General features: G+C 24.2%; 7 protein-coding genes across 7 annotated transcripts; 2 read left to right on the forward strand and 5 right to left on the reverse strand. All coding sequences in view use genetic code 6, as the record gives it.

Moving 5' to 3' along the window:
• Positions 1-92: 92 nt before the first annotated feature.
• Positions 93-2,738, reverse strand: TTHERM_00037010 (hypothetical protein; the record flags this gene model as incomplete). The annotated part of the gene is made up of 7 exons (XM_972009.2): positions 93-264; positions 541-1,256; positions 1,338-1,421; positions 1,469-1,825; positions 1,898-2,017; positions 2,075-2,266; positions 2,328-2,738. 7 exons carry the CDS (start codon positions 2,736-2,738, stop codon positions 93-95), a joined length of 2,052 nt encoding a protein of 683 aa, XP_977102.2.
• A 255-nt stretch (positions 2,739-2,993) lies between these two features.
• On the reverse strand, positions 2,994-6,641 carry TTHERM_00037020 (hypothetical protein; the record flags this gene model as incomplete). Its single annotated transcript, XM_972010.3, has 7 exons — positions 2,994-3,138; positions 3,192-3,418; positions 3,473-4,093; positions 4,630-5,154; positions 5,206-5,325; positions 5,395-6,391; positions 6,523-6,641. The coding sequence occupies 7 exons, from the start codon at positions 6,639-6,641 to the stop codon at positions 2,994-2,996; spliced, it is 2,754 nt and encodes a 917-aa protein (XP_977103.2).
• A 1,828-nt stretch (positions 6,642-8,469) lies between these two features.
• TTHERM_00037040 (WD domain, G-beta repeat protein) lies at positions 8,470-10,392 on the reverse strand (the record flags this gene model as incomplete). The annotated part of the gene is made up of 3 exons (XM_972012.3): positions 8,470-9,107; positions 9,180-9,606; positions 9,664-10,392. The coding sequence occupies 3 exons, from the start codon at positions 10,390-10,392 to the stop codon at positions 8,470-8,472; spliced, it is 1,794 nt and encodes a 597-aa protein (XP_977105.2).
• A 1,235-nt stretch (positions 10,393-11,627) lies between these two features.
• TTHERM_00037050 (TCP-1 (CTT or eukaryotic type II) chaperonin family, delta subunit) lies at positions 11,628-14,419 on the forward strand (the record flags this gene model as incomplete). The annotated part of the gene is made up of 7 exons (XM_972013.3): positions 11,628-11,748; positions 12,119-12,186; positions 12,502-12,576; positions 12,851-13,603; positions 13,662-13,835; positions 13,923-14,342; positions 14,402-14,419. 7 exons carry the CDS (start codon positions 11,628-11,630, stop codon positions 14,417-14,419), a joined length of 1,629 nt encoding a protein of 542 aa, XP_977106.3.
• A 1,427-nt stretch (positions 14,420-15,846) lies between these two features.
• Positions 15,847-19,618, forward strand: TTHERM_00037060 (TCP-1 (CTT or eukaryotic type II) chaperonin family, theta subunit; the record flags this gene model as incomplete). The annotated part of the gene is made up of 8 exons (XM_972014.3): positions 15,847-15,891; positions 16,312-16,411; positions 16,686-16,759; positions 16,987-17,282; positions 17,349-17,646; positions 17,702-18,110; positions 18,173-18,390; positions 18,455-19,618. The coding sequence occupies 8 exons, from the start codon at positions 15,847-15,849 to the stop codon at positions 19,616-19,618; spliced, it is 2,604 nt and encodes an 867-aa protein (XP_977107.3).
• Positions 19,619-20,243: 625 nt separating this feature from the next.
• Positions 20,244-20,921, reverse strand: TTHERM_00037070 (phosphatidylinositol 4-phosphate 5-kinase; the record flags this gene model as incomplete). The annotated part of the gene is made up of 1 exon (XM_972015.2): positions 20,244-20,921. Exon 1 carries the CDS (start codon positions 20,844-20,846, stop codon positions 20,244-20,246), a length of 603 nt encoding a protein of 200 aa, XP_977108.1. The 5' UTR covers positions 20,847-20,921.
• Positions 20,922-21,697: 776 nt separating this feature from the next.
• Positions 21,698-24,314, reverse strand: TTHERM_00037080 (transmembrane protein, putative; the record flags this gene model as incomplete). The annotated part of the gene is made up of 5 exons (XM_972016.3): positions 21,698-22,462; positions 22,516-23,199; positions 23,283-23,453; positions 23,625-23,939; positions 24,111-24,314. 5 exons carry the CDS (start codon positions 24,312-24,314, stop codon positions 21,698-21,700), a joined length of 2,139 nt encoding a protein of 712 aa, XP_977109.2.
• Between the last annotated feature and the right edge of the window lie 415 nt (positions 24,315-24,729).

The following is a 24,729-nucleotide window of genomic DNA, read 5'->3' on the forward strand; positions in this document are numbered from 1 at the left end:
AAAACACTTCAAATATTTTGTTAAGGAAAATAAATCACTCATTTTAATAAAACCTTCTAAAAAAGCTAAAAAAAATAAACAATTAACTCATTTCAATACAGATTTTAATAATTCCTATTTTATGTATAAGGATTAGAAGACTAAGGTCTTATTTATTTGTTAGATGAAATAATATTTCTTAATTTTTTAAATTCCTTTTCTTTCATTTATTGTGCATGAATTTCTAATTACCTTCTCATTTCTTACTCTCTTTCTTTAAATTACCTAATTATTTTTTTATTTTAAAACATTTTCTCTAAAAAGTTAATAAATTTAGTTGCTTTCTTCAAATAATAAAATTAACTAAAAATTAAGACATTCTACATAATATTTTAATCCTTTAGTAAATGAGCTTTAGCTAGCTAAATAAATAATAAGTTTATTAATAAAAGTGTATTTTAATTATTTCATATTTATTTTTATTCTAAATTAGATATTTTTGAAATACTAAAAATTATTTTTATAAATGAATCAATAAATGAATTAAGAAAGAAAGATTACTCTCTAATTTCAACTCTCTCCTTTTTTTGTTAAATATTTTATTCAAATTAAATTAGCTTTTTTCTTCGAGCTCTTTCAACCTATTTTATGTTTTCTTACTGATTAGCTGATTTAATTAGACGATTCTTCCTAAAATAATAAAGAGAAGCTGTTTTATTTTAGATGCTCTATAAATATTTGATATTATCCATTTCTATCTGCTCTATGATCTTCTTCTTCTTTTCTTGATCTAATTTTTCTTTTTGTTTTAAGTTATGCTAGATCAAAAGCCTCTTTTGCTCATAATCTGACAGTTTAATTGTTTTATTTTAACTTATGACTAATTATGCCTTTTCTTCGTCTTCTTTAATTTTTTATGCAATTCTTTTTTCCTTCTCTTCTTACATTTTTTAAGCCTATTACCTAGCTAATTCAACCTATTTTTGCTTATCTTCAAATTTAATACTGTGTTGCATTTGCTTTAATTAGAATATTTCGAATGTCATTTGATCATCTGCTTCTAATTTATCTACATATTAATTTATTTTATCAACTTTTTCAATATGCTTTTGAAGCTTTTGCTGAGATACTTATTATTCCTTTAGTTAAGTTTACTCTTTTTTCCACTCTAAAAACTTTTACTTGTCTTCCATTATTTCATTTAAAATAAATTCCTCCAATCTCATCTTATCTTAAAGCTTCATTTATCTCCATTCTTCTTAAAACTGTGCATTCCACTAAATTTATTCAAAAACAGTTTAAAGTAAACCATTTAAATAAAAAATTAGCTTCTAACAAATAAATAATTTATGAAATACTCTTGTCATTTCTATTTTCTTATCCCTTTTTTTTGATTTCTCTTAGAGAATTGCAAGCTCTTCAGCTTTCTTACTATTTATTTTCTTAAAAATGATAAAAATAAAGCTATTAATTTGAAAAACTTATTTACATCAAATTTATGACTATATTCTTATTCTAAAAGGTTTTTTCTTTCTTAGACAGCTTAGAATTATGAATCTATTAAACTTTAAGTTTACTATTAATCTTTCTTTCTTTTTAAGTCTATCTCTCTTAATCTCTTCCTTTCTTCTTCCTCTAGCTTTTATTTTTTTTCATCTTCTGCTCTTAGCTATTTTACTTCATCTTCAAAGAGTTTTTTATTTATTTTTTATAACTCTTTCTATTATTATTTTTCTTCTTCCAACTCCTTTCTTGTTTTGTTATATAACTCAATTTGCTTGGCTCTCTCGTTCCTTTCTAATTCTTTTCTCTTTTCTTCATCTTCTTATCTCTATTACTTCAATATCTAATTTTTTATTAAATACATTTTAAAACAATAAAATAAAATTTATTTTAGGTATTAATTAATTATAATAACCTCCTACTATTGCTTCTACTTTTAGACCATTTCACTTTTTTACTCTGATATAACTTATTCTATCTTCTTGTTATGTGTATTGGCCAGTTTTGTCTTTTCTTTTTCTATCTATTTTCTTTCCTAAATATAAAAAAGAAGGTTATTTCTTAAATGAATAACAAACAACTTTTTATTCACTTTTTCTCTTTTTTGAAACTCCTTTTCTTCCTCTATAGCTCTTTGTTTAATTTTCTCATGTAATTTATCAAGCTCCTTCTCTTTTTCTTCTATCATCTTTTCCTTTTCTAGCATTAAGTTTCTTCTATTGATTTGGCTTTATTTAAGTAGATGTTGCTAATTTTTAATGGCCTTTTCTTCCTTCTTCTTATCCTTTTTTTGTAAAGGAATAATATTTTTCAGATTTGAAAAAGCTTAAATTATTCTATATTACTGCAGCATCAGTAATTTTTTTCCTTTTTAAGTAAACAGCTTATTCATATTTTTTTTTTACTTCCAAAATATGATCTTAATCTCCTGTAAGGATAGCATCTTAAAGTTCAATATAAAAGAGTTCAGCATCATCAAGCTTATCTTCATCTTCATTTTAATTCTCTTAATCCTCAATTTTCTTTTTCGAAGATCCACTTTAAATTTTATGCTCCAATTTTTTAGTACTTGTTTATTATATTTTTTATGATTGCTAATCATTCATCTATTATGATGGCTAGATAGTTATATCTTCAGCTTACTAATCAATTATTTTTTATTAACCTTCCTTTGCTACATTTTTATCGACACTTTTCGTATCTTCATTTATCTCTGCACTCTCTTCTTCTATCACTTATTGTGATATTTAACTCATAAAGCAATATTTTTTTCAATATTTATTTCGAATAGAATTTAGAATGAACTGAACAAAAATCAAATTACTTTGCTATGAATCTATAACTTTTTACAGTCAATCAATATATCATTATAAAAATAATTGAAACCTTAAAAATAATACAGATATAAACTAAATAGAATATATTTATTATTGATTGTACAGAATAATAATAATTTTTTTTGATTCATAAATTAAATTAATATCTAATTTTTATTTGATTAATATCATTTTTCATAAATTTAGTACAGTTCTCATAAACTTAGTATTCTATGTCAATAATGCAGTAGATTTTTTTAATATAAGCTCTTGGTAGTCATATTCAAACAGAGTGAATGCATTGTAAGAGGGTGAGTAGTATTTAGACAAAAAGCTAATTCTGTTATTATAAAAACTTATTAAAAAAAGAAAATATAAAAAAATAATAATTACATTTCGTCACTTATTTTAAATGTTTATGCAACATTTATACATTTATTAATGCACTTATAGAGATATTGCTTTGAAATATTTTGGAAACCACTAATCATAACAGGATTATGATTATATTCAAATAATTCTGGTTGTGCAAATCTAACATTTCCATCTATAAAAATATAACTATATCTACCCTTCTGATTATACTTAAAAAAGGTGCTCTCACAAGTTATAATAAATTCCTTTTATTCAAAAAATATTTTATTATATTTTATTATTTAAAATAAATAATTTACTTAAGCTTTCTTAACTTAACTGGATTTGAAATCATTTTCATTAGCCATTTAATTGTTAGCCTTTTTGCCAGAGTTTCTTACAGAATCAGAATTTCTAAAATGTTTATTGGTCATATTTATATTATCTAAATCTCCTAAGAGCTTATAGCAGTTCATTAGTTCATCAAAAGCTGAGAGCCAATTTAAAAAAGGATCATAGTCTCTAGACTCTTTAATTAGATCTCCTCTAGAGTTAGTAAGTTGCAGATATTTATCAACCATATTGGATATATCTCTATCTTCTCTCATTTATTAATAAACCTAGAGCTTATCATTTAGGATAAAAGTCTTTGCAGCACTCAAAAAGTGGCTCATGCAAAGATAAATATTATTTTAATAGCTTTCAATAAACATTTTTAGGCCGTCTATGATACTTTAATCAGATACATTATTCATGCTATCATTAGTATTATAAGCTGAGAACTAACTATTAACTAATTCTTTTAATATTCCCTATATTTGTTAATCGCTGTATCCAAACACAACTAATTCTTATTTAATCTTCTTTCTCTCAATTTCACTTTTTTTAGAAGCAATATATTTAGCCATTAATTCGAATACAATATTCTCATCTTTTAGATTCTATTTTGTTTTAATTAAAAAGTTAATTTAATTTATATTTTAAGTTCAAGCTTTAAAATTTATTTATAAAAATTGTTGAAATTAATTTATAAAAAATGAAATTAAAAATCAAAATATGATATTTACTTTACAAAATATAATTTAAGATAAGTTGAATTAACTAGATATTTGTTAAATTAAATTAATCATTATTATGAATTCCTTCTTAAATAAAGTAAGACGGATAAGTTTCATATTATTTAATTATTTGTTTAAATATTTGTCTTATTTTTAAAGAAAAGATTTTAGGATAATTTTCAATTAAAAAATTTCTAAAAAAATGGTTTTTTTATAAATTAGCTTAATATTTTAAGTAGAAACTATTAATAAATGTTCATTATTTGATTTTTCATTTATTCCAATATGCTTTTTAAAAATTAATTATTTAATAAAATACTTAAAGGTTAATTAATTTTCATTATAAAATTCAAAAATCATTCACAGATAAAATTATATTTAGATTTTTATTTTAATTCTTGATTAAAAATTAAATTTACCTTTAGGAATGCAATAATTTCTTATTATCTGTTATCGAGAGGAATCAGGAATCTAACGAAGTATTCTATAATATAGTCGTAGGTGTCTAGTATATTTTGGCTTCTTACGATAAAGTTGGATTTAAGTAAACAAAATGATATTTTTGCATTAAATTCGCAGATTATTGATGAGTTACTTGATTTTTCTCTGTTTTCATAAGCAAGCTTGGAAGTTTATTGCAAATGAGAGAAAACATTAATCCACAAAGATTAATCTAAGGTTTAGTCTCTGTTTAAATAAGCAAGAATCATTAATACTTATGTTTCGTATTTATCTTCCTTTAATTGACCCAAAATATTTCCTAATTCATCATAAATGTTACCTTCGAGTGTTGAACCATGAAATAGTTTTCTGTAATTATCAAGAGGAGATTCATAAAAATCAATAAAGTTATTTTCGTAATTTGGGTAATATTGTTCTATGCTATCGTATAGTAAACCTTTGATAACTAAGAATCTTTTTATGACTTCGTGAACATATAAGTACTATTTATTAAATAAGTTTGATTATTATACTATAATTTATTTTTAATTTACTTTTAAGGTTGCCCAAACATATTCATACCATTGATTTTTAGACATTAAATTCTTTTGAATTTAATTTTTATTAGAGCTCAAGTACGAAAAATAAAGCACTTCTCCTATTGTGTTTTTCTCCTAAAAGATTTTTGTCATAAAAAAAATTAAAATAACTATAAAAATATATTTATTTATTTAATCATTTACCTGTGATGATAACTAAGCTTAGCTCAAAGAAAGAAGCCAATTTTAATTTCCAACTTGATAATCAAAAATAAATTCTGGGTTAAAACCATTCTTTTTGTAGTGACTGATTCTGTCTTTTAGAACTTCAGAGTAAGTAAAGTTATTTAAAATATCAACTAAGAAATTATTTTTGAGCTCATTTTAAATTATAAAAGTTTATAAATTATTTGGGTTGTTTGAGTCTGACAATAAGAAATCATGGTAAGGAAAAACTGAATCAATTAATGCCAAAGGAAGGTTCATTTTTTGATCTTTCATAAAACGGAAAGCACTTTCTTTTTAGCCTTGCTTAAGCAATGTAAATACAGTTGTAAGTTTTTCGTTTTCATGTTTATTATTAGCCCAAAATTCAATTTACATTTTATCATTTTAGTCTCTTTTGTGATTGACTGTCTAAGGATCAAACGCTTCTTATGTTAAACAGTTGCTTTATATCCATTTAATAACTTTTGAAAATCTTTAAAGATGATTATCATAATAAATCAAATCTTATATGATTTCTAAATCTGAGTAACTCCTTGGAGCAAGCATTCCCTTAGATTTTTCCAGCGAAATTACTTCGTTATTATTTATTTAATTAGAGAATAAAAAGTTAGGCATTTTATTGTGGTCATAGCTTTGTGTCTACATTCTTTATTTGTCTGATTTATTATACCATGTCTAATAAAACTCAAAATAAAATATAGATTTTTCCATTCTATCATGACAAAGATTGTTAATTTTTTGTAAATTATCAGCTGAAGTATTTGATCTACTCAAAAGAGAAGTATCCATTTCGATATCCATATCTGGCTTTAAGCTTTGCTATTTTATAAACTGTGACATTTAATTGCGATATTCTCTACTAAATGGTTGAATATCATCTTCCTTAAGAATTTCCTACAAAAAGCTCCAGCAGCAAGCATCTACAAAAGCTTTTTCTTTATTGTCTCTACTAGTGAAATCATTAGGTTCTAAGCTATTTTAAAACAAAAAAGACTATTTAAATGAAAAAAGCAAAGCTCTTTTATGTGATAATTCATTTAAATTTTTCAAATTTGGATTTAAACATATAATGAGAAAGAAAACAAGCATGAGAGAACTATTTACCTTGAATATTTCATTTCTTATTCATCTTAATAAAAATTAACAACCTCTTTAAGCTCTTAATTTGATACAGTAGAATGACTAATAATATTATACACTTTGTTAGCGTCTAATTTCTACATTTATTTTCTTTCTAATAAAATCAAATATCTTGATACCAATTTTGCTTTCTAAAATCAATATAATTTTTGAAGCTATCAAAAAATTAAATTATTTGATATTGGCATTAAAACAAATGATTTTTAGCTAAATACTAAAAAGATATAAAAACTTCAATCTACTAAAATTCATTTAGAATTTAATATTATTACTGCTAAATAATATTTATTTATTTATTAATTTCAAAAAATTTAACTAATATAAATTTTCAATTTTTGAATTAAAATTCCAAGACAAAAGTAGAGGATAATTAATAGGTTGTGTTACACTAAAATCATTCTTTAAAATATATAAAGGAACATAAATTTTTACAATAGTTTAGTTAATAACAAATCCTCAAAGGCTCTTATTAAGTGTGGTACTATTTATTATTTATATGATATATTTTAATATGATGGTAGTTACTAGGCCTTAGTTTCTGCTTTAAGTTATAATCATCTTTAAATGAATTAAAAACTTAATCTGATAATTAATTATTAGAGTATATCGTATGATCATCATTGAAATATAATTTCGAATGCATTTCAAGATATTAGTGATAAATTTACTAATTTAATTATTTTTTATAAATTTTTATTTCTTTTAAATTAATTTTTTATGTTAAACTTGATTTTACTTAACGAATTTTAAACATAAAAAGTTTCAAATTTTTTGACATTTTATTGATTAATTTTAATAATTTTGTGAAAAAAACTGAAATTATAAAATATTCAGTTAAAAAAAAGGAAAACTATTTAAAAAAATGGCTATTGCTGCTAAACAGCACATAGCCATTAGGTTTTAAAAGTAAATATAAAATTTCTTTTTTAATTTTTTTATATGTATTTATAAATCAAATTTAATTTGTAAAATGAGGGAAAAATGGAATATTTTAAGATTTAAAAAAGGAGGGCAATTATATAAAAAATAAAATATATTTTAATGATTTTGTAATGTAATTTTCTATTAAAATTTATTTTTAAATTTGATCGAAAGTTGAATCCCAAATTATTTTAAAATATTTCATAAAATAGTATATTTTTTTAATTTCAAAGTTTGACATATAACTAAAGCAAACATAAATAATGTAATACTAATTTTATTCAAAATAATATTTTTATTAAAAATTTAAATTTAAATTTTGATTTCTATTGATTCAAATCACTAAGCTTAAATCATTAGAGGAAATTAAAATTTATATTAATTTTCAAAAACAAATATTTATTATAGTTTCTGAACTTCACTTCCAAAACATAAATTATTTTAATTGATTTCAAATAAATAAATGAAAATCAAAATTAAATTATTTTGCTAAACAGAGTAAAAAAAATAAGTTCTTATTTTACTTGCTAGTTATTTATAATGTAGGAATCTAATGTTTTCCAAAGCTTTCATAAAACACAAATTTATATTCAATTTATGTTTAAAAAAGAAAAAATCGATCTTAATTTGTGAGGATTCAACAAATTTCAAAATGTTTTGTTTTACTTTGAACAAAATTATCTTTTTTAAAATAGTATTTTGATACATTTAGTCAAATAATTACCTAAATAAAATAAAGAGTAGTTTTTTTTTTTAAATCTTTATTTTGAAGTAAATTTTTATTTATTATTAGCTGTATAATGTATGGGGGTTTATTAAAAGTATTATTCTGTTTATTCAATAAAAATTAAAAAATTTAATGTAATTAAATGTATTCATTAGATTGCTTTAAAAAATTAATTTTACTAAATTAAATTTTAAATAAATAAACTTTTTTTGTTTTGTTAATAAAAATAATAGAAATTTTAATTATTAATATATAAAACAAAATCAAGCAAATTCATTATCATCAAATAATTTAAAATATTGAACAAAAACTAAATTGTCCCAACCAGAGGATATTAACAGGTTTCTTCTTTCTAAATAACCTAAACCACTAACAAGAGCACTATGGACTTTAATTCTATTTTTAATTTTCCCATTTTTATCCCACACTAGAATAAGTTTATCTGTAGACCCACTTATTAATGCTTCATATTTTTTAGAGTATGCTAAAGTATTAATTGAGTCATAATGTCCTTTAAATTATTTAACTTGTTATGCTTGATCAACATTCCATATGTAAATATTTTTATCAACTCCTGCTGATGCTATAAAGCTATCTTAATTTTTTTCATAAAGATAAATCACTGTGTTAACTTCTCCATAGTGACCAGATAATGTTTTTTAAACTTTATACGTATCTATGCTTGTTGCTTTAATTAAATTATCACTACTTGCACTGATTACTAAACCCTTCACTTCTATATAGCATAAACTCCTTATCATTCCAGAATGAATATTTAAAGTATTCTTTAAATCCATTTAAACTTGTAAATCCCAAAATTTTATTACATTATCTATTGCTCCACTAACCAGAATTTGTTTATCACTGCAGTAACATAGACACTTTATTACATCAGTATGACCTAATTTTAATTAACATTTTATTTTAAATTTAGCTTTATATCAAAAAAATATAACAAATAAGAAATAAAAACCATTTAAAACCTGAACACATTAAATCGCTTCTATATTCCACATTCGAATTGTCTTATCGGCACTTGCAGAAGCTATGATGATAGAACTTATTCTCTGCAATGCCCACACATCCTTTTAATGGCCGTGCATATTCGCAAGTTAGTATCCTGAATCAATATCCCATATCCTGATGGTCTTATCCCCTCCAGCGCTAGAAAATTTAGAATTATCAATAATACACACACAATTTACTACATCAAAGTGGTTACTAAATACCTTCATAACATCTTTGTCTTTATGCAATTCATCTGAATGTACATCTGCTTGAATTCTATCTTTTGGAATATGTATTACAGGCCCTTATGATAAACTACTTATTAAATTATCAGCAGAAATTCTCGGATTTAAAATCATTGATTTGCTCTTGGTTATTGATTCTAAGTCTACCTTTTTTAAAAATAAAATCATTTAAAAAGTTTTTTGAAATATTTTAGATATTATTACTGATTGCCTAGCTGCTTTGATTGGGTCTTCTTTGGTGAAAAGTAATCGAATATTTAATGACTTACTGAGTTCTCTTTACACACGATTTATATATGTTTAATTATTTAAGAATATATCTGTTTCAACTATTTCTTTGGAAAGAGCTCTAGTTTTTGTTTCTAATTAAGGAAGAACTTAAGAAAGTAAGGTATCTTGGTAATTTAGCAAATTGTTTATTTAAGAAGATTAAACTGATAAAGCGTTATCAGAAAGGTAAGGAGCCAATGAACTTAAATGTCCTTGGATAATATAAAGCTATTTTCCAATATCTTCAGTGTGTTTATTAAAGAATTTTTCGAGAAATGTGATACCTTCTTTTTCAATAGTTTCAATTTCTTGTCTAAATATATCTTTGATCGAAGCTATAACTGACCGAAACTCTTTTTTGCGTGTTTCCTTTGCTGTTACTAATTAATTTTAAAGTGAAAAAACCTAAGATCTCACTTGAAGAATTTCCCTTTATATTAATTGTGGTATCACACTTGTTTGTTCATTGAATTCTTTAAGTGGAATTATTTTAGATAAATGGCTATGAGTATGATCTAAAATGCAATCTGCACAGAGAGTTCTGTCATCGCATTTGTTCATCATGCAAACCATAGTACACATTTTACCATGAGAAGAACACTTTACAATTTTATTGAAAGAAGGTATATTTTAAGGTCCTTCTAATCTAGGATAAACTCTCATTAATTTTAAATGAAATGCTTGCTTGTTTATAAAAGTCTGATAGAACTTTTTAAAAACAAATTTTGATTAAATCAAAAATATCATCGCAAAAATAACAAAATAAGTCAGCAAATTAATGGTCTAACAATTACCTCAAATTCTCTTTGATTGATTTTATATTTAATAACATTTTATTTTTTAATAGTAAATTATTTCTTATTTATTCTCTGCATGAAAAAAAATATTTAAAATAAATTCTAATAAAATTCTAAAATAAATTAAATTTATTTTAATTTTTTTTAATTTTTTGAGTAAAATTATTTTAAGAGATGTTTTCAATTTAATATTTCAATCTAACATACATAATCATATAAAATTGAATATGAATAACTTATGTTTTGAAATCAATATAATTAATAGATGAATGAAGTAGGATATTAAAGTATGCAAATAAAATCAAAATAAAATAAATAAAAATTAAATAAATATTTGTTTAATTTTTGCAAAATTTTGAAAAAGTTAATCTTTAATTAATTGTCATTTAATTAAACTCTTAGTGGGTTGGGTGTAGATAGAGCTTATTAAATAATTTTGTAATATAAAGCTTGTTTTATTCATAAATAACTAATTTGAAAGCGCGCATAAAACAAAAGCATCTTGGTTGCTTTTAATATTTTATAATAAACTATTTAAAAATGAAATATTTAATTTTATTTACATTTCTATATGTGAAAAGAAACATTTTTTATTTGAAATTAAATATTTTAAGACAGATTTTTAAAATTAATTTTGGAATGAAGACTTGAGTGAGTGCGCGTATCTTTTTTTAATTTCTAGCAAAAATTATAATACAAAAGATGAATGAGTAGAGTTTTTGCTAGGTAGCTTGGTTTTTGTTATTTATTTAAGATTGCAAATAATGTTTGTTTTTATTTTATTTTTTCAAAAATTTTTAATTTTTTTCTCAAATTTAAAAAAGAATCAAATTAAGATATATGAATTGTTTTGAAGTGTATATGAATATATATAATATGCGGATATCATGAATGAATGAGATCTTGATTATGAATGCAAAAAAATATATATATTTATGAATAAATAAATAAAAAAGATTAATTCATTTTTTAAAAGAAACAGAAAAAAATTAAAAATATATAATAAAGATTTATTAAACAAAAAAATCAAAAAAAAGAAAAAATATATATTTTTATCGTCAATATTTACCAACATAAACAAAATCAAAAATAATATAAAGAATGAGCGAGGGAAGTAAAGCCGCTGCTGTTAAAGTAAGTACCAACAGCAAGTAGGGAGATACCTAAAATAGATCTGAAAAGACCAATGACATCAGAACCACCAACATTCAAGCTGCTAAGGGTATTTATTAATTTCTAATTCTACAATCTCTCTATATCACTAGACAAAAGACATACACACATACACACATACCTTCTTTATTGCATAATGCAAGCTAAAATATCTATTTAAAAACTTAAATCAGAGGGTTCCTGATTCATTTTATCAAAACAGTTTTCTTTAAGAGAAAGAAATCAATTATGCAGCAAGTTTTTTAAATTAAAATGAAACAATTAAAAGCGCTGTTGTTTATAGCACTTAAAAATAAATCAAGGTATCTGTTTGTTTTAATATCATAGTGATTAGAATGAGAGTATAAAGCTGCTTTGAAATATTTAAAAGCATCTTATTTTACAATTCAAATCTAATATCTTTTTCTATTAAATGAAAGCTGTTGCTGATGTTATTAGAACCAGTTTAGGTCCTAGAGGTATGGATAAGATGATCTAAGATGCTAAGGTAAATAAATTAACATTCAATTAATTCATTATCAAAGTCAAGAGAATGCATTTAACTTATATTCATCCAAATTTTGCATGAGCATGGCTAACTTAAGATTTAATAGTATTTTGATAGAACATTAATCCAAACATGAATAAATTAGTGATTGAAAAAAACAAATATTTTTCAAACAAAGTCTGATTTTATTCATCAAAGCAATTTAAAAATTGTCTTTGAGATGCCTCTATTGTATTACTTTAATCGATAAGTTCTCTTGACAAAATCGTTTGTTAAATTAGACTGTTTTACTCATTTTTATTTAATTAATAATAGGGTCAAGTTCTCATTACCAATGATGGTGCAACTATTCTCAAGCAAATGGATGTCATTCATCCTACTGCTAAGATGGTAAATAAATTTATTTTTCTTTAACACTCTCTTCTTAAGTTTACAACAACAAAAAAGACTGACAATAAGCAATAAAAAAAGTCTAAATAAATAAACAAACAAGCAATTTATAGTAGAAATAGCAAACAATTATTCAATTCAATGTGCTTAAATACACCAAGAAGAATAGAAATAACTTGGGTCTATAAAAAATAACAAATAAAACTCATTTACTAAGAAGAAATAATATTGATTTAATAATGATGTTAACAAATACTTTTTATTTATTATAAAGCTTGTCGAAATTTCTAAGGCACAAGATATTGAAGCTGGTGACGGTACCACTTCAGTTGTCGTTATTGCTGGTGCTCTCCTTCACGCCTGTGAAAGTTTATTAGCTAGAGGTATTCACCCTACCACTATCTCTGAAGGTTTCTAAATTGCTTTAGATGAAGCCCTTAAGGTTCTTAAGGACATCTCCTAAACCGTTGACTTGAAGGACAGAGATGCTCTTATTACTTGTGTTAACACTGCCTTATCCTCTAAGGTTATTTCAACTAACTCTTAATAATTATCTCCCATCGCTGTCGATGCTGTTCTTAAGATTATTGATCCCACCAAGGACACCAATGCTGATTTGAGAGATATTAAGGTTGTCAAGAAGTTAGGTGGTACCATTGAAGACACTGAATTGATTGAAGGTTTGGTCTTCACTAACTAAAAGCCCTCCTAATCTGCTGGTGGTCCCAGTAGAATTAAAGACGCTAAGATTGCTTTGATCCAATTCTGCTTGAGCTCCCCCAAGACTGATGTTGAAAACTCCGTCGTTGTCAAGGATTACACTGCTATGGACAGAATCCTCAAGGAAGAAAGAAAATATATTGCCAATCTCGTTTCCAAGATTGTCAAATCTGGTGCCAATGTTATCCTTATTTAAAAATCTATCCTCAGAGACGCCACTAACGAACTCTCTCTCCATTTCCTTGCCAAGAAGGGTATTATGGTTGTTAAGGATATTGAAAGAGAAGATGTTGAATTTATCACCAAGGTAAATTATATTCATTTTTTATTTTCTTTTTTCTAAAAATTTTCTTTTATTAATTTAGACCATCGGAGCTATCCCTGTTGCTCACATTGATCACTTAACTCCTGAAAAGTTAGGTAAGGCTGAACTCTGTGAAGATGTTAAGCTTTCTGATGACTCTAGAATCTTAAAAATTACTGGAGTCCAATCTAAGGCTAAGACTGTTACCATTCTCTGCCGTGGTTCTAACTCTCTTGTATATTTTTTATTATTGAACAAATGAAATCAATAATTTTTTGCCAAAAATACCTTTTTTTAAATGTTTTATTTTGTAAATAAATAGGTTATTGACGAAGCTGAAAGATCTTTACATGATGCTTTGTGCGTTGTCCGTTCATTGGTTAAGAACAGAGGTTTAGTTCCTGGTGGTGGTGTTCCTGAAGTTGAAATTTCTCAATAATTATCCAAATTATCTAGAGAAATGAAGGGTGTTAACTCTCTTATTGTTAGAGCTTTCGCTGATGCTTTAGAAGTTATCCCCTACACTTTAGCTGAAAATGCTGGTTTGAACCCCATCAATATTGTAACTGATTTAAGAAATAGACACGCTCTCGGACATAAATACGCTGGTATCTCAATCAGAAAGGGTACTATAAATGATGATATCACCACCGAAAATGTTCTTCAACCCGCTCTCGTCACCCAATCTGCCCTCACTCTTGCCACTGAATGTGTCAGAATGATTCTTAAAATTGATGATTTGGTAAATAAATAATAATTCATTTAAAAAGCAAATTTACTTATATTTAAATATAAAAATAGGTCTTCTCTGCTCGTTGAATTAACTTATGAAAACATTAATACAGCACTAAAAATAATATTTTTGAGTTTTAATAGTTCTAGAAATTCATATAAATTTAATCTATTCTTCTTATCTGCATTATCAATAATATTAAAATATGATATAATTAAAAAATCATGTACAAATTTAAGTATTCCTGCATAATATATATATGTGGTTTTTTAAACTCATATTCATTTGATGCATAGCACTCAATATTATCATTTAATGAATATCTATTTTATACAATATCAGCTATTTTATAAATAAAAAAAATGGTATCCAATCAACAGCAATAAATAATACACATGATTTTAAGTAAATTCAACTTATTTCTACAAATTATCTAGAGATATTTTTTAATAAAAACATTAAAATTTTAGCTAAAAATAAATAAATCCATGTTTTTATGAATTATGAAATTGGCATTTTTCAGCAAAAGTTGCACTATTTAAGTTGAAATTCATATTTAATGTCAATTATCAAGTAGTTAATAAGGAAAAGTATGTTTTGTATCCAAATTTATTTAAATCTAAAAAAGAAATAATTTAGGTTTAAAAAGGAAATATATGCTGTTTTTTAAAACCTTTTATAAAGAGATGAATTTAAAATTTAAAGTAAAGTAAATGAAAATTTAAAAAATAACGAATACACAATTTAAAATATGAATGAGAAAAAAGCGCGAGATTAAATAAATAAATAAGATATTAGATTTATGATAAGAAATGAATGAATTTAATTTGATATTTATTTTGTTTATTTAATTCAGTGTTTGCTTGGATTTTAAGAATTTTGAAAATATATAAATTTTAAATATTTATATTTATATATTTTTTAATTATTTGATGAATTTATTAAATGAAGAAAAACTCTTTATTAAATCAATTAGATAGATGAATAAAGGGATATTATAATTTCTGGATTTTGCGATATCTTAAAAGATATATATAAATATATATGTGTATGTGTGTCAGCTGTATCTTAGATGTTAAATTATTGAATAAGACTTTTTAAGGCTAAGAAGATTTTTGAAATATTGAATTTTTAAGCTTTAAATATCTTTTAAGCAATATTAGATATGAATAAATGATTTGCATTGAATTTATAGATATGTGTTGCAAATATATATTGTCTTTATGTATGAATAATTGATTGAGTGATTGATAGAATGATTGAATGTATGAATGAACATTTATTTGTTTTTAATATTTTTTGAAAATAAACAAATAAAAATAAATAAGATATATAAATATATTAATTTTTGTGAAAGAAAGCAAAAAATTAAAAAAATCAAATATATTTCATATTTATCAAATAATTTATTTAACAATAAAACAAAAAAATAATTAATTAAATAAATTAAAAAAAACCAAAAAAGTATTTTTAAAAGAATTAAACAAATAAACAAACAAATAATTTAATCAAAATGTCCCTTGCCTCTGCTTACGGTATCAACAGTCTTCTTAAAGAAGTAAAATATTTAAATTATAAAACTGATTTTGTTGATAGCATGTCACTCATAGCCCATATTAAAGAATATTTTTCAGCAATAAGTCTTCTAATTTCCATCAAAAATTCCAAATTTATTTAGCGATTTGGTTAAATAGCATTCTCAATTTAAACTCAGCTATGTATGGACAAATTAAAAAAATCTAAAAGGATCCCACAATTTTTATTATAGAGACATAAAATTTAAATAGGAAAGTCTAAACAAATTTTAATAAATGAATAATAAGTCTTTAAAAATTAGTAGAATTAAATGTTGCCACAATTTATGAAAATTATTTCTTTAACATATTTGATTTTGTTCATTAATTTCATAGAGGCTATCTTCAAAACTAGCAAATTTGATCATTTTATGTATTTATATATTTCTCATTACATTCAAAAGGGACACAAACATTTCTCTGGTATGGAAGAAGCTCTTTTGAAGAACATTAATGCTTGCAAAGAAATCTCTAACATGACCAAGACCTCTCTCGGTCCCAATGGTAACTACTAATTAATAATTATAATTATAAAAAACTCAGCAAAATCAACAAAATTGTAGAGAGTAGTAAAGAACAACAAAATATTTATAGTAGCTAAATCCATAAATATAATAAAAAAACATTTCAAATGAAGCAGAAAAAAAATAGGATATTAATTAGATGATTCTAAACATAAAAGATTAAAATCACTTCTTTTATAGATACATAAACTCTACAAGAAGCTTCTGCTTCTTCAAAAAGCACTTTTATATTAATTTATTGTTATGAATAATAGGTATGAAGAAGATGGTTATCAACCACCTTGATAAGATTTTTGTTACTTCTGATGCTGCCACCATCATGCAAGAAGTAATTCATCTATTTTTTATTTGATTCCCTTAAAATTGTCATAAAGCAATTAAGTAGACGAAATGATTCATATATAAGACAATAAATAAATAAATAAACAATTAATTTTATTAGCCTATTTTAAAGCCAAAGCAATTAACTAATTTTATTATAAAGATGGCCTTAAAAAATATATATTTTCCAACATAATTTAATTTGTATTCTAACAAAAACTACTTAATAATTAGTTGGAAGTTCAACACCCTGCTGCCAAAATGATCGTTATGGCTGCTAAGATGCAAGAAAACGAATGTGGTGATGCCACCAACTTAGTTATTGCTTTGGCTGGTGAACTCCTCAGTCAAGCTGAATCTTTAATTAAGATGGGTCTCCACCCCTCTCAAATTATTGCTGGTTACGAAAAGGCTCTTAAGGCTACCGTATCCCTCCTCCCCACTCTTTCCATTTACACCGTTGAAGATCCTACCAATTTGGAATAAGTTAACAAAGCTATCAGAGCTTCTCTCTCCTCCAAGCTCATCCAGTAACAAACAAATTTATAAATATTTTAATAAAATTTTTAACTAAACAATTCTTTTTATTTTAATAGCCACGCTGACTTTTTCTCTAAGATTGTTTCATAAGCCTGTATTAACAGTAAGCCTGAAAATGATGGAGAGTTTGATTTGGAATACGTCAGAGTTGCTAAGATTTTGGGTGCCTCTATTGATGACTCCTACGTCCAATAAGGTTTGATCATTACCAGAAGCTCTGAAGGCTCTATCACAAGAGTTACTAACCCCAAGGTTGCTGTTTACTCTTGCCCTCTCGATACCCAACAAGCTGAAACTAAGGGAACTGTTTTAATTCAAAATGCTGAACAACTCCTTAATTACACTAAATCTGAAGTAAATTATAAAAACTTAACTTTTTTGTTTATATATAAACCTTTATTAAAAATAGGAATCCCACGCTGAATCCATTGTCAAGAAAATTGCTGATTCTGGTGTTAATTTTATCATTGCTGGTGGTTCCATCTCTGAAATCGTTTTACATTACGTCGAAAAATATAAAATGATGATTGTTAAGTGCACTTCCAAGTTCGAATTAAAGAGAATTTGCAAGGCTTTGGGTGCTTCTCCTGTTGCTAGATTAGATGCTCCTAATCCTGAAGAAATTGGTTTCTGCGACTCTGCCTCAGTTGAAGAAATCGGTTCTCAAAAGGTCACCATTATTAAGAAGGAAAGCTCCGACTGCAAATTAAATACTATTGTTTTGAGAGGTTCTACCCTTAACCTTTTGGACGATATTGAACGTGCTATTGACGATGGTGTCAATGTTTACAGATGTCTCCTCAAGGACGGCAAGTTTGGTAATTTGACTTATTACATCTCTTTAAACGATAAATTAATTAATTATTTTTAATAAATTTAGTCCCTGGTGCTGGTGCCACTGAAGCCATCTTATCATACAAGTTATAATCTGAAGCTAAGAGCTTAGAAGATCTCTCCCAATATGCTTTCAACAGATTTGCTTTATCTTTTGAAATTATCCCCAGAATTTTGTCTGATAATGCAGGTTTGAACTCTAACGAAATCATCCCCAAGCTCAACACTGCCAATAAGGAAGAACCCCACGGTATTGATATTGATGTAAGAATAAATAAAAAATTAAAACCCAGCATAAATTTAATTCTTGATATTTTATTTAAAAAAGAATGGCTCTATTAAGAAATCCTCTGAATTAGCTGTCTATGACCACTTACAATCTAAGTTATGGGCTATTAGATTAGCTGCTGATGCTGCCATTACTATCCTTAAGGTTGATTAGGTAAACCCATTTAAATAATATTAATCACTACAAAAATAAATGAATTTGATTGAAAATATGCTTACTTATTTTTGTTATTTTATAATAGATCGTAATTGCTAAGCAAGCTGGTGGTCCTAAGATGAACCAATAATAGGGTCACTGGGACGACTAAGAATGAGGAATTTGAGTAGTTTCAAAAATTAAATAGTAATAATCACAATAACAACAATAACAACTTTAATTCAATAACATAAATTTAATAACCAAATTATTTTATTTTTCATTAAAAATATAATATAACATAAATTTTGTAAGCAGATATGCGACTTACAATTCTCAAATCAAATCACACTATCTATATCCTTCATTCATTTTTAACTTACAAAAATTAACTTAATTTAAATATAGTTAGTTTTGATTTTAGTTGTTTTTAATTATATATTCTATTTCAGTTTGAAAAATACTCTTATTCAGTTCTAAATAAATTCCATAAAATTCTGTTTGTTTAATTATTCATTTATTTTTATTAAATTGTCTTTATTTTATTTTAATAAATAATTTCGTAGAACATTTTTTTTTTCCATACTTTATTTTCGAAATATAAAAGATGAATTTAATTGTTTGTTTTCATTTTTGATATATTTTATATTGCTATGTAAATCTTTAATGATTATAAATATTTATTTATTTATAATTTTAGATTTAAAAAACACTAAATTAACTAAATTTAATTTTTATAAATTAAATAATTTTTTTATATTCTTCTCAAAAAAAAATAAAAATAAAGAAGATCATTTATTAAATAATTTTTTTTTAAAAATGTTTAAAATTGAGAATTAAATTAATTTTACTTTCAAATATGAAAATTTAAAAATATGTAAAATTTAATGGTAAATCAACTAATAAATTAGCATTTATAATACAATTTTAATTTAATAATATCAATTATCAAAAAAATAATCTTATTTTTTAAGGTCTATAATAAAATACATTTTTACTAAATAAGCGAAATTAAAAAGCTAAATATTTGAAATAAATTAATTTATTAAAAATAATTATAAAAATTGACACATAAAATTAAATAAAATATTTTAGTTTTTCTATCATCTTTTAAAATTTAATAAATACATTTTTTAATTATAAATTGCACTAAAAATGATTATCTGAACTTTCTAATACACTAATTTTTGATAGTTTAAAAAAAAAATAATATTTTTTACTAAACTGTAAAATATATTTTTGAAAAAAAAGATTAAATATAATTTTACATTTTTATTTTGTTTTAGTGATTTTGTAACTATTGAAGTATTTATTATATATATCATTTAATAAATAGCACTAAAAAATAATTATCTGTATTTATAGTAATTATTTATTTATAGTTTATAGCAAAAAAAGCTTTTTAGTTAATCTAGTGCATTTTAATTAGATGAACAATATTTAATATTTATTATGTTTAATAATAATACTTAAAAAAACATAATTTAAAATCTTTTTTTAATTAGAGAGCTAAATTATATATATGGATATAAAAACGAGACAAAAAAATATATATAAACTACTGAAGAATAAAATATTTTTAAACTTTTATCTATTTATAAATGAATTTATTTAAAAATACTTTTTGTTTTATAATTGTTTTTAAAGTTTTTTGATTGATAAATTAAATAAATATTTTTAGAGATATTTTTGATCAATTATCTTTTTGTTCAACTCTACCGTCTTTATAGTAATAAGTAAATTAGCCTATTAGAACATCTTAATCAAAAGTTCCCTTTTTTTTGTCACCATTACTATTAAAATAATACTCTCCTTCTCCATGCCATTTATCAGTTTTCCAATTTCCAACATATTTATTTCCTGATTTGTAGTAGTAAATTCCTTGGCCATCAAACATTCCTTCTTTAAACTACCCTTCATATTTCTCACCATTAAAAAACTTAAAAACACCAAATCCTTCTTGATGTCCATCTTACCATTAACCTTCGTAGTAATTACCATTAGAAAAGCGATAGACACCATAACCACTACGCTTATTTTTAGAAAATCTTCCTTCAAATACAGAACCATCTTTATACTAAAGTTTGCCAACTCCATCCATTTAATCATTATTCCATTCTCCATCATACTTGTCTCCATTATTGAAATTGTAAACCCATTAACCATTCTTTAAGGCCTTATTTTAATCACTTTCTTTTTATGTTCTTTTCATATCAGATAACTATATTTCTGATTAATCTGTTACTAAACCTCTTCCAAGGTCCATAGAATTATTAATTGAAGTTTCCATTTGCATGCTTATATATTTAATTACTTGTTTATTGTTATTATTTTTAATAATTTAGTATTTTAATATTTAAATTATATCAAAACATAGATTTCACAGAAATACTTCTATTAGAGTGATTGATTAATTCATGAATTTAATGTAAAATAAAAATAGATTTTTTTTTTGATCTCACTATTTATAATAAAACTATTAAATTAACATTTTCTCAATTTTTTCAACATATCTACCAGAAATTTGCCTTTTTTTATGACTAAAAGTGTACTTTTTTGATTATATTTATAATTTAATAAAATTAAATTATTCATCATTCTCAAATGTTTATATTATTGGAAAGAATTAGGAAAAAAAGCTTGGTAATTAAAAAAATCTCAAGTATCATTATTGGAATTATTTTTCAAAGAAAGCTTGAAATAAAAGCAAATATCAAAATAAATATGATTACTTTATTTAAATAAATATAAATGTTGCATTTCAAACAAAATAAATTTTAAAGAAAAAATTTAATATTTCAAAGTTAAATTTATTTGGCCAACCATCAATATTGATTAAAGGCAGCTTTTTGAGAAGTTTACAAAATTTAATAAGGCCAAATATTCTAAATCAAAGAAGTAAAAATTGATAAATTCAAAAAATATTGTTCTGTTTATAAATCAAGTTAATTAATATGCTCAATAAAGATGCTATTGCACAATAAAAAATTATTTTACTTAATTTAATAATGTAAAAGATTTTGAAATTTGGATCAAATTAATAGTATTTTTAATGCCTTTGATTAACTAAAACATACTTATATTTAAGATACATTAAATTATTAATTTTAAGTATAACTATATAATTATTTATTTATTTATTCATTTTCATTAAGCTTCTCCTTCTGGTTGATCGGTGCCTCCTCCTTGTTGTTGTAAGGCTTATGCTGCATTTATCTATTGAAGCTTTATTAATTCTTCCCTTTTTCTTTGAACTTCAATTTCATGAGGAGTTGGATCAGGTTCAAACCAAGTAGGATCTTCTCTGGGATCAATCTTTGTTGGTAAGAGGTTCTCTTCTCCAGAATAAACATCAATAATTCTAGAAATAATTTCAGTCCAAGTAAATCTTCTATAATTGTTAAGCTTTTGAGCTAGTTCAATAATCTTTTTATCCAAGCCATCAACTCTATGATCATCATAACATTTATTTGGATTGGCAATAGATCTAAACTTATGCTCTTTTAATATTTCAGGATAGTTCCAAAGTTCAGGAGGACGAACAATATTCATTCTGATATTTGAATTTTCTCTCTCACTCAACTCTAAATAATAGGGAGTCTCATTCTTATCTTTCTTATCACCTCTCTTTTGCTTCTAGGTCAAACCGATTCTACCAATCAAATAAATAAATTAATAAATCAAAAAAAAAACTTCTAGTATTGTTAGGATCTTTTATATTTTGAATGAATTAACTGATTCATATAAATTAAAATTTTACTTGATATAAGAATCTTCAATATCTTGTTGAACAGCTTCATTAATATGTCTGAGCATTTCAACACATTCTTCAATTTCTTCACGAACATCTTCACCAATTAAATTTTCTAAATACCAATACCTTCCGTAAATTGCTTCGTCTCCTTCAAGAAGCTTTTTATTAAAAATTTTGTTATTGTATTTGATTTAACTGAAATATTTATTACTTTATATTCAGCAGGTAAAGGTTCTTCTTCTTATTTATCATCTTTCTTTACTGGAGAAGTTGTCTTTTAGGGAGAAGTGATATTCATTTTACTTTTGAGGGAAACAGTTGTTTCTTCCATGACTTTTTTCTCTTCCATACGCTTTTTGAGAGGGGAGTTTGCACGTTCTTCTTCTTTAATTTTATTTAATATGGAGAGTTTTTCAGATTGAATACGTATCTTTTCTTCTCTTTCTTTTTTGGCAAATTTCCAACTCAAGATATGCTAGATCTATTTAAAGATGATTAGCTGAGGGATTGCGAGTTTGGTAATATTTTCATCTTTTTTGAGCAGATTTTCTCTGATTTTTTCATCACTTTTGTAAATAAGTCCGATGATATTGTAGAAGAAATTAAGTTAGTCTCTCTTGAGAGGATTACCAATAATCTTTTCTGCAATAAGATCTGCATTTATTAACAATTCTATGCACTTCATAAGCTTTTCATTTGAGTGAAGAGGAATTCTCCAGTAATTTATACCATAGATTTTCATCTCAATCAAACACTTTTGCATTTTTAAGAAGCAGTCATTTAGAGGCTTTAAATATTTGCTTTCAACAGGGTTCTTTTCCCATCCATAAATATGAATTTTATAAAATAGTCTCTTGCAGTCAGGAAGGCAGCTAATATTTGGCTTGATGCTTTCCTAAATTATAAAATTTAATTAATTAAAAATATATTACATTCTTCTAATAATTAGAAAATATTTTATGCTAATAAATAAATTACCTCATAAAGAACTCTAAATACTTCTTAAAGGTGATTGATGTATTTTTTAACAATAACCCTAGACATAAAATCTCTAACTTCCTTTTCCACTTCTGGCTTATAAGTAATCATGAATTATCTATATTAGTTGTTAATATCAATTAAGTTAGTCAATGGTTCTAGCACCTTTGCCTATTATTATTATTATTTATTTATAACAAATGAGAATGTTTGTTTTTAAAATGAAAGCCAAGTAAAATGAGCTGTTTTATAAAATAATTTGCAAATTTGAAAAACAAGTTAGCTAATAAAAATCCTTTATTTTTGTAAATAATAAGAATATTTTATAAACAATCAAGTTACAATTTTTAAGTCGTAGATTTCAGGATGACCATATTTGATATGGGGAGTAAAGAATTTAACGAATTCTTTCATAATCTTGATAACTTCTTTTTTTGCTTTTTAAAATGTTTCAGGGTCAAGGTCATCTATATCCTTAATATATTTCATTGTTTCTATGAATTTGTGTCTGCAGAAATAACTTCTATCAGCATGCTCTTTCGTGACACCACAACGAATACCATCTATAATAATCTTTTCTGTTTCCTTATCTTCACGACCAAAGAAGAAACTTCTAATATGTTCATGCTTGAATTCTTTCAATTTTCCCAATTTAACCTAATTTAATCAATTTAAAAAATTATTCACTTGCTATTGTTTTTTTATGTCATATTTCTATGATTGCTAATCGGTTTTTGCATAGTAAAATTAATACCATCAATCCAAAAAATGTTAATTATTCGAAAGAATAGGCTAAATTATTCAAATCAAAATATAAATAAGCATTACCTTGTATAATTTAAAGAACCCAACAAGTTCATTTAGATATAAATACCAAGGACCTGTAAAATCCTTTGTGGTTTCTGTTATATAATCATAAGTTTCAAGCAACGTTGCAATTTTTTTGATTTGCTCGTATTCTGGCGAAGCTTTCCACTATTCAAATTATTATCTTTAAACTTCTGGATCGACTTTTTTCTTTCTTGGTGGCATTTTTATCTTATTTTTGAAGCTATGCTATTTAAACTGTGTTTATAAATAATTTTTCTAAATATATTGATGGAGATATTTTAACTTGAGTCTCCTCTTTTTCTTAGTATTTGGATTGTTATCTTTTTTAAGATTTTAATATAACAAATTAATTAATTTAAAACCTCTTGTTTCTTAATATTAAATAAGAAAAAAAAAGATAAGAGAACAACTTTAACAATTTATCATCCATTAATAATCAAATTTACATAGAAGAGTTTCCTTGCATGTATGTAGTTATTTTCATTAATTTATTAAAGATATTTTCAATATAAAACATTTCAACTAAATATGTTCAGCTATTATTATTAATGATGATACCCAACCAACTAAATCATTCATTCTCTTAATAATAAATTCTTTATTTGGCTATAAAATA

This window comes from Tetrahymena thermophila, assembly GCF_000189635.1.
Source record: "Tetrahymena thermophila SB210 genomic scaffold scf_8254667, whole genome shotgun sequence".
Classification (NCBI taxonomy): Eukaryota; Ciliophora; class Oligohymenophorea; order Hymenostomatida; family Tetrahymenidae; genus Tetrahymena; species Tetrahymena thermophila.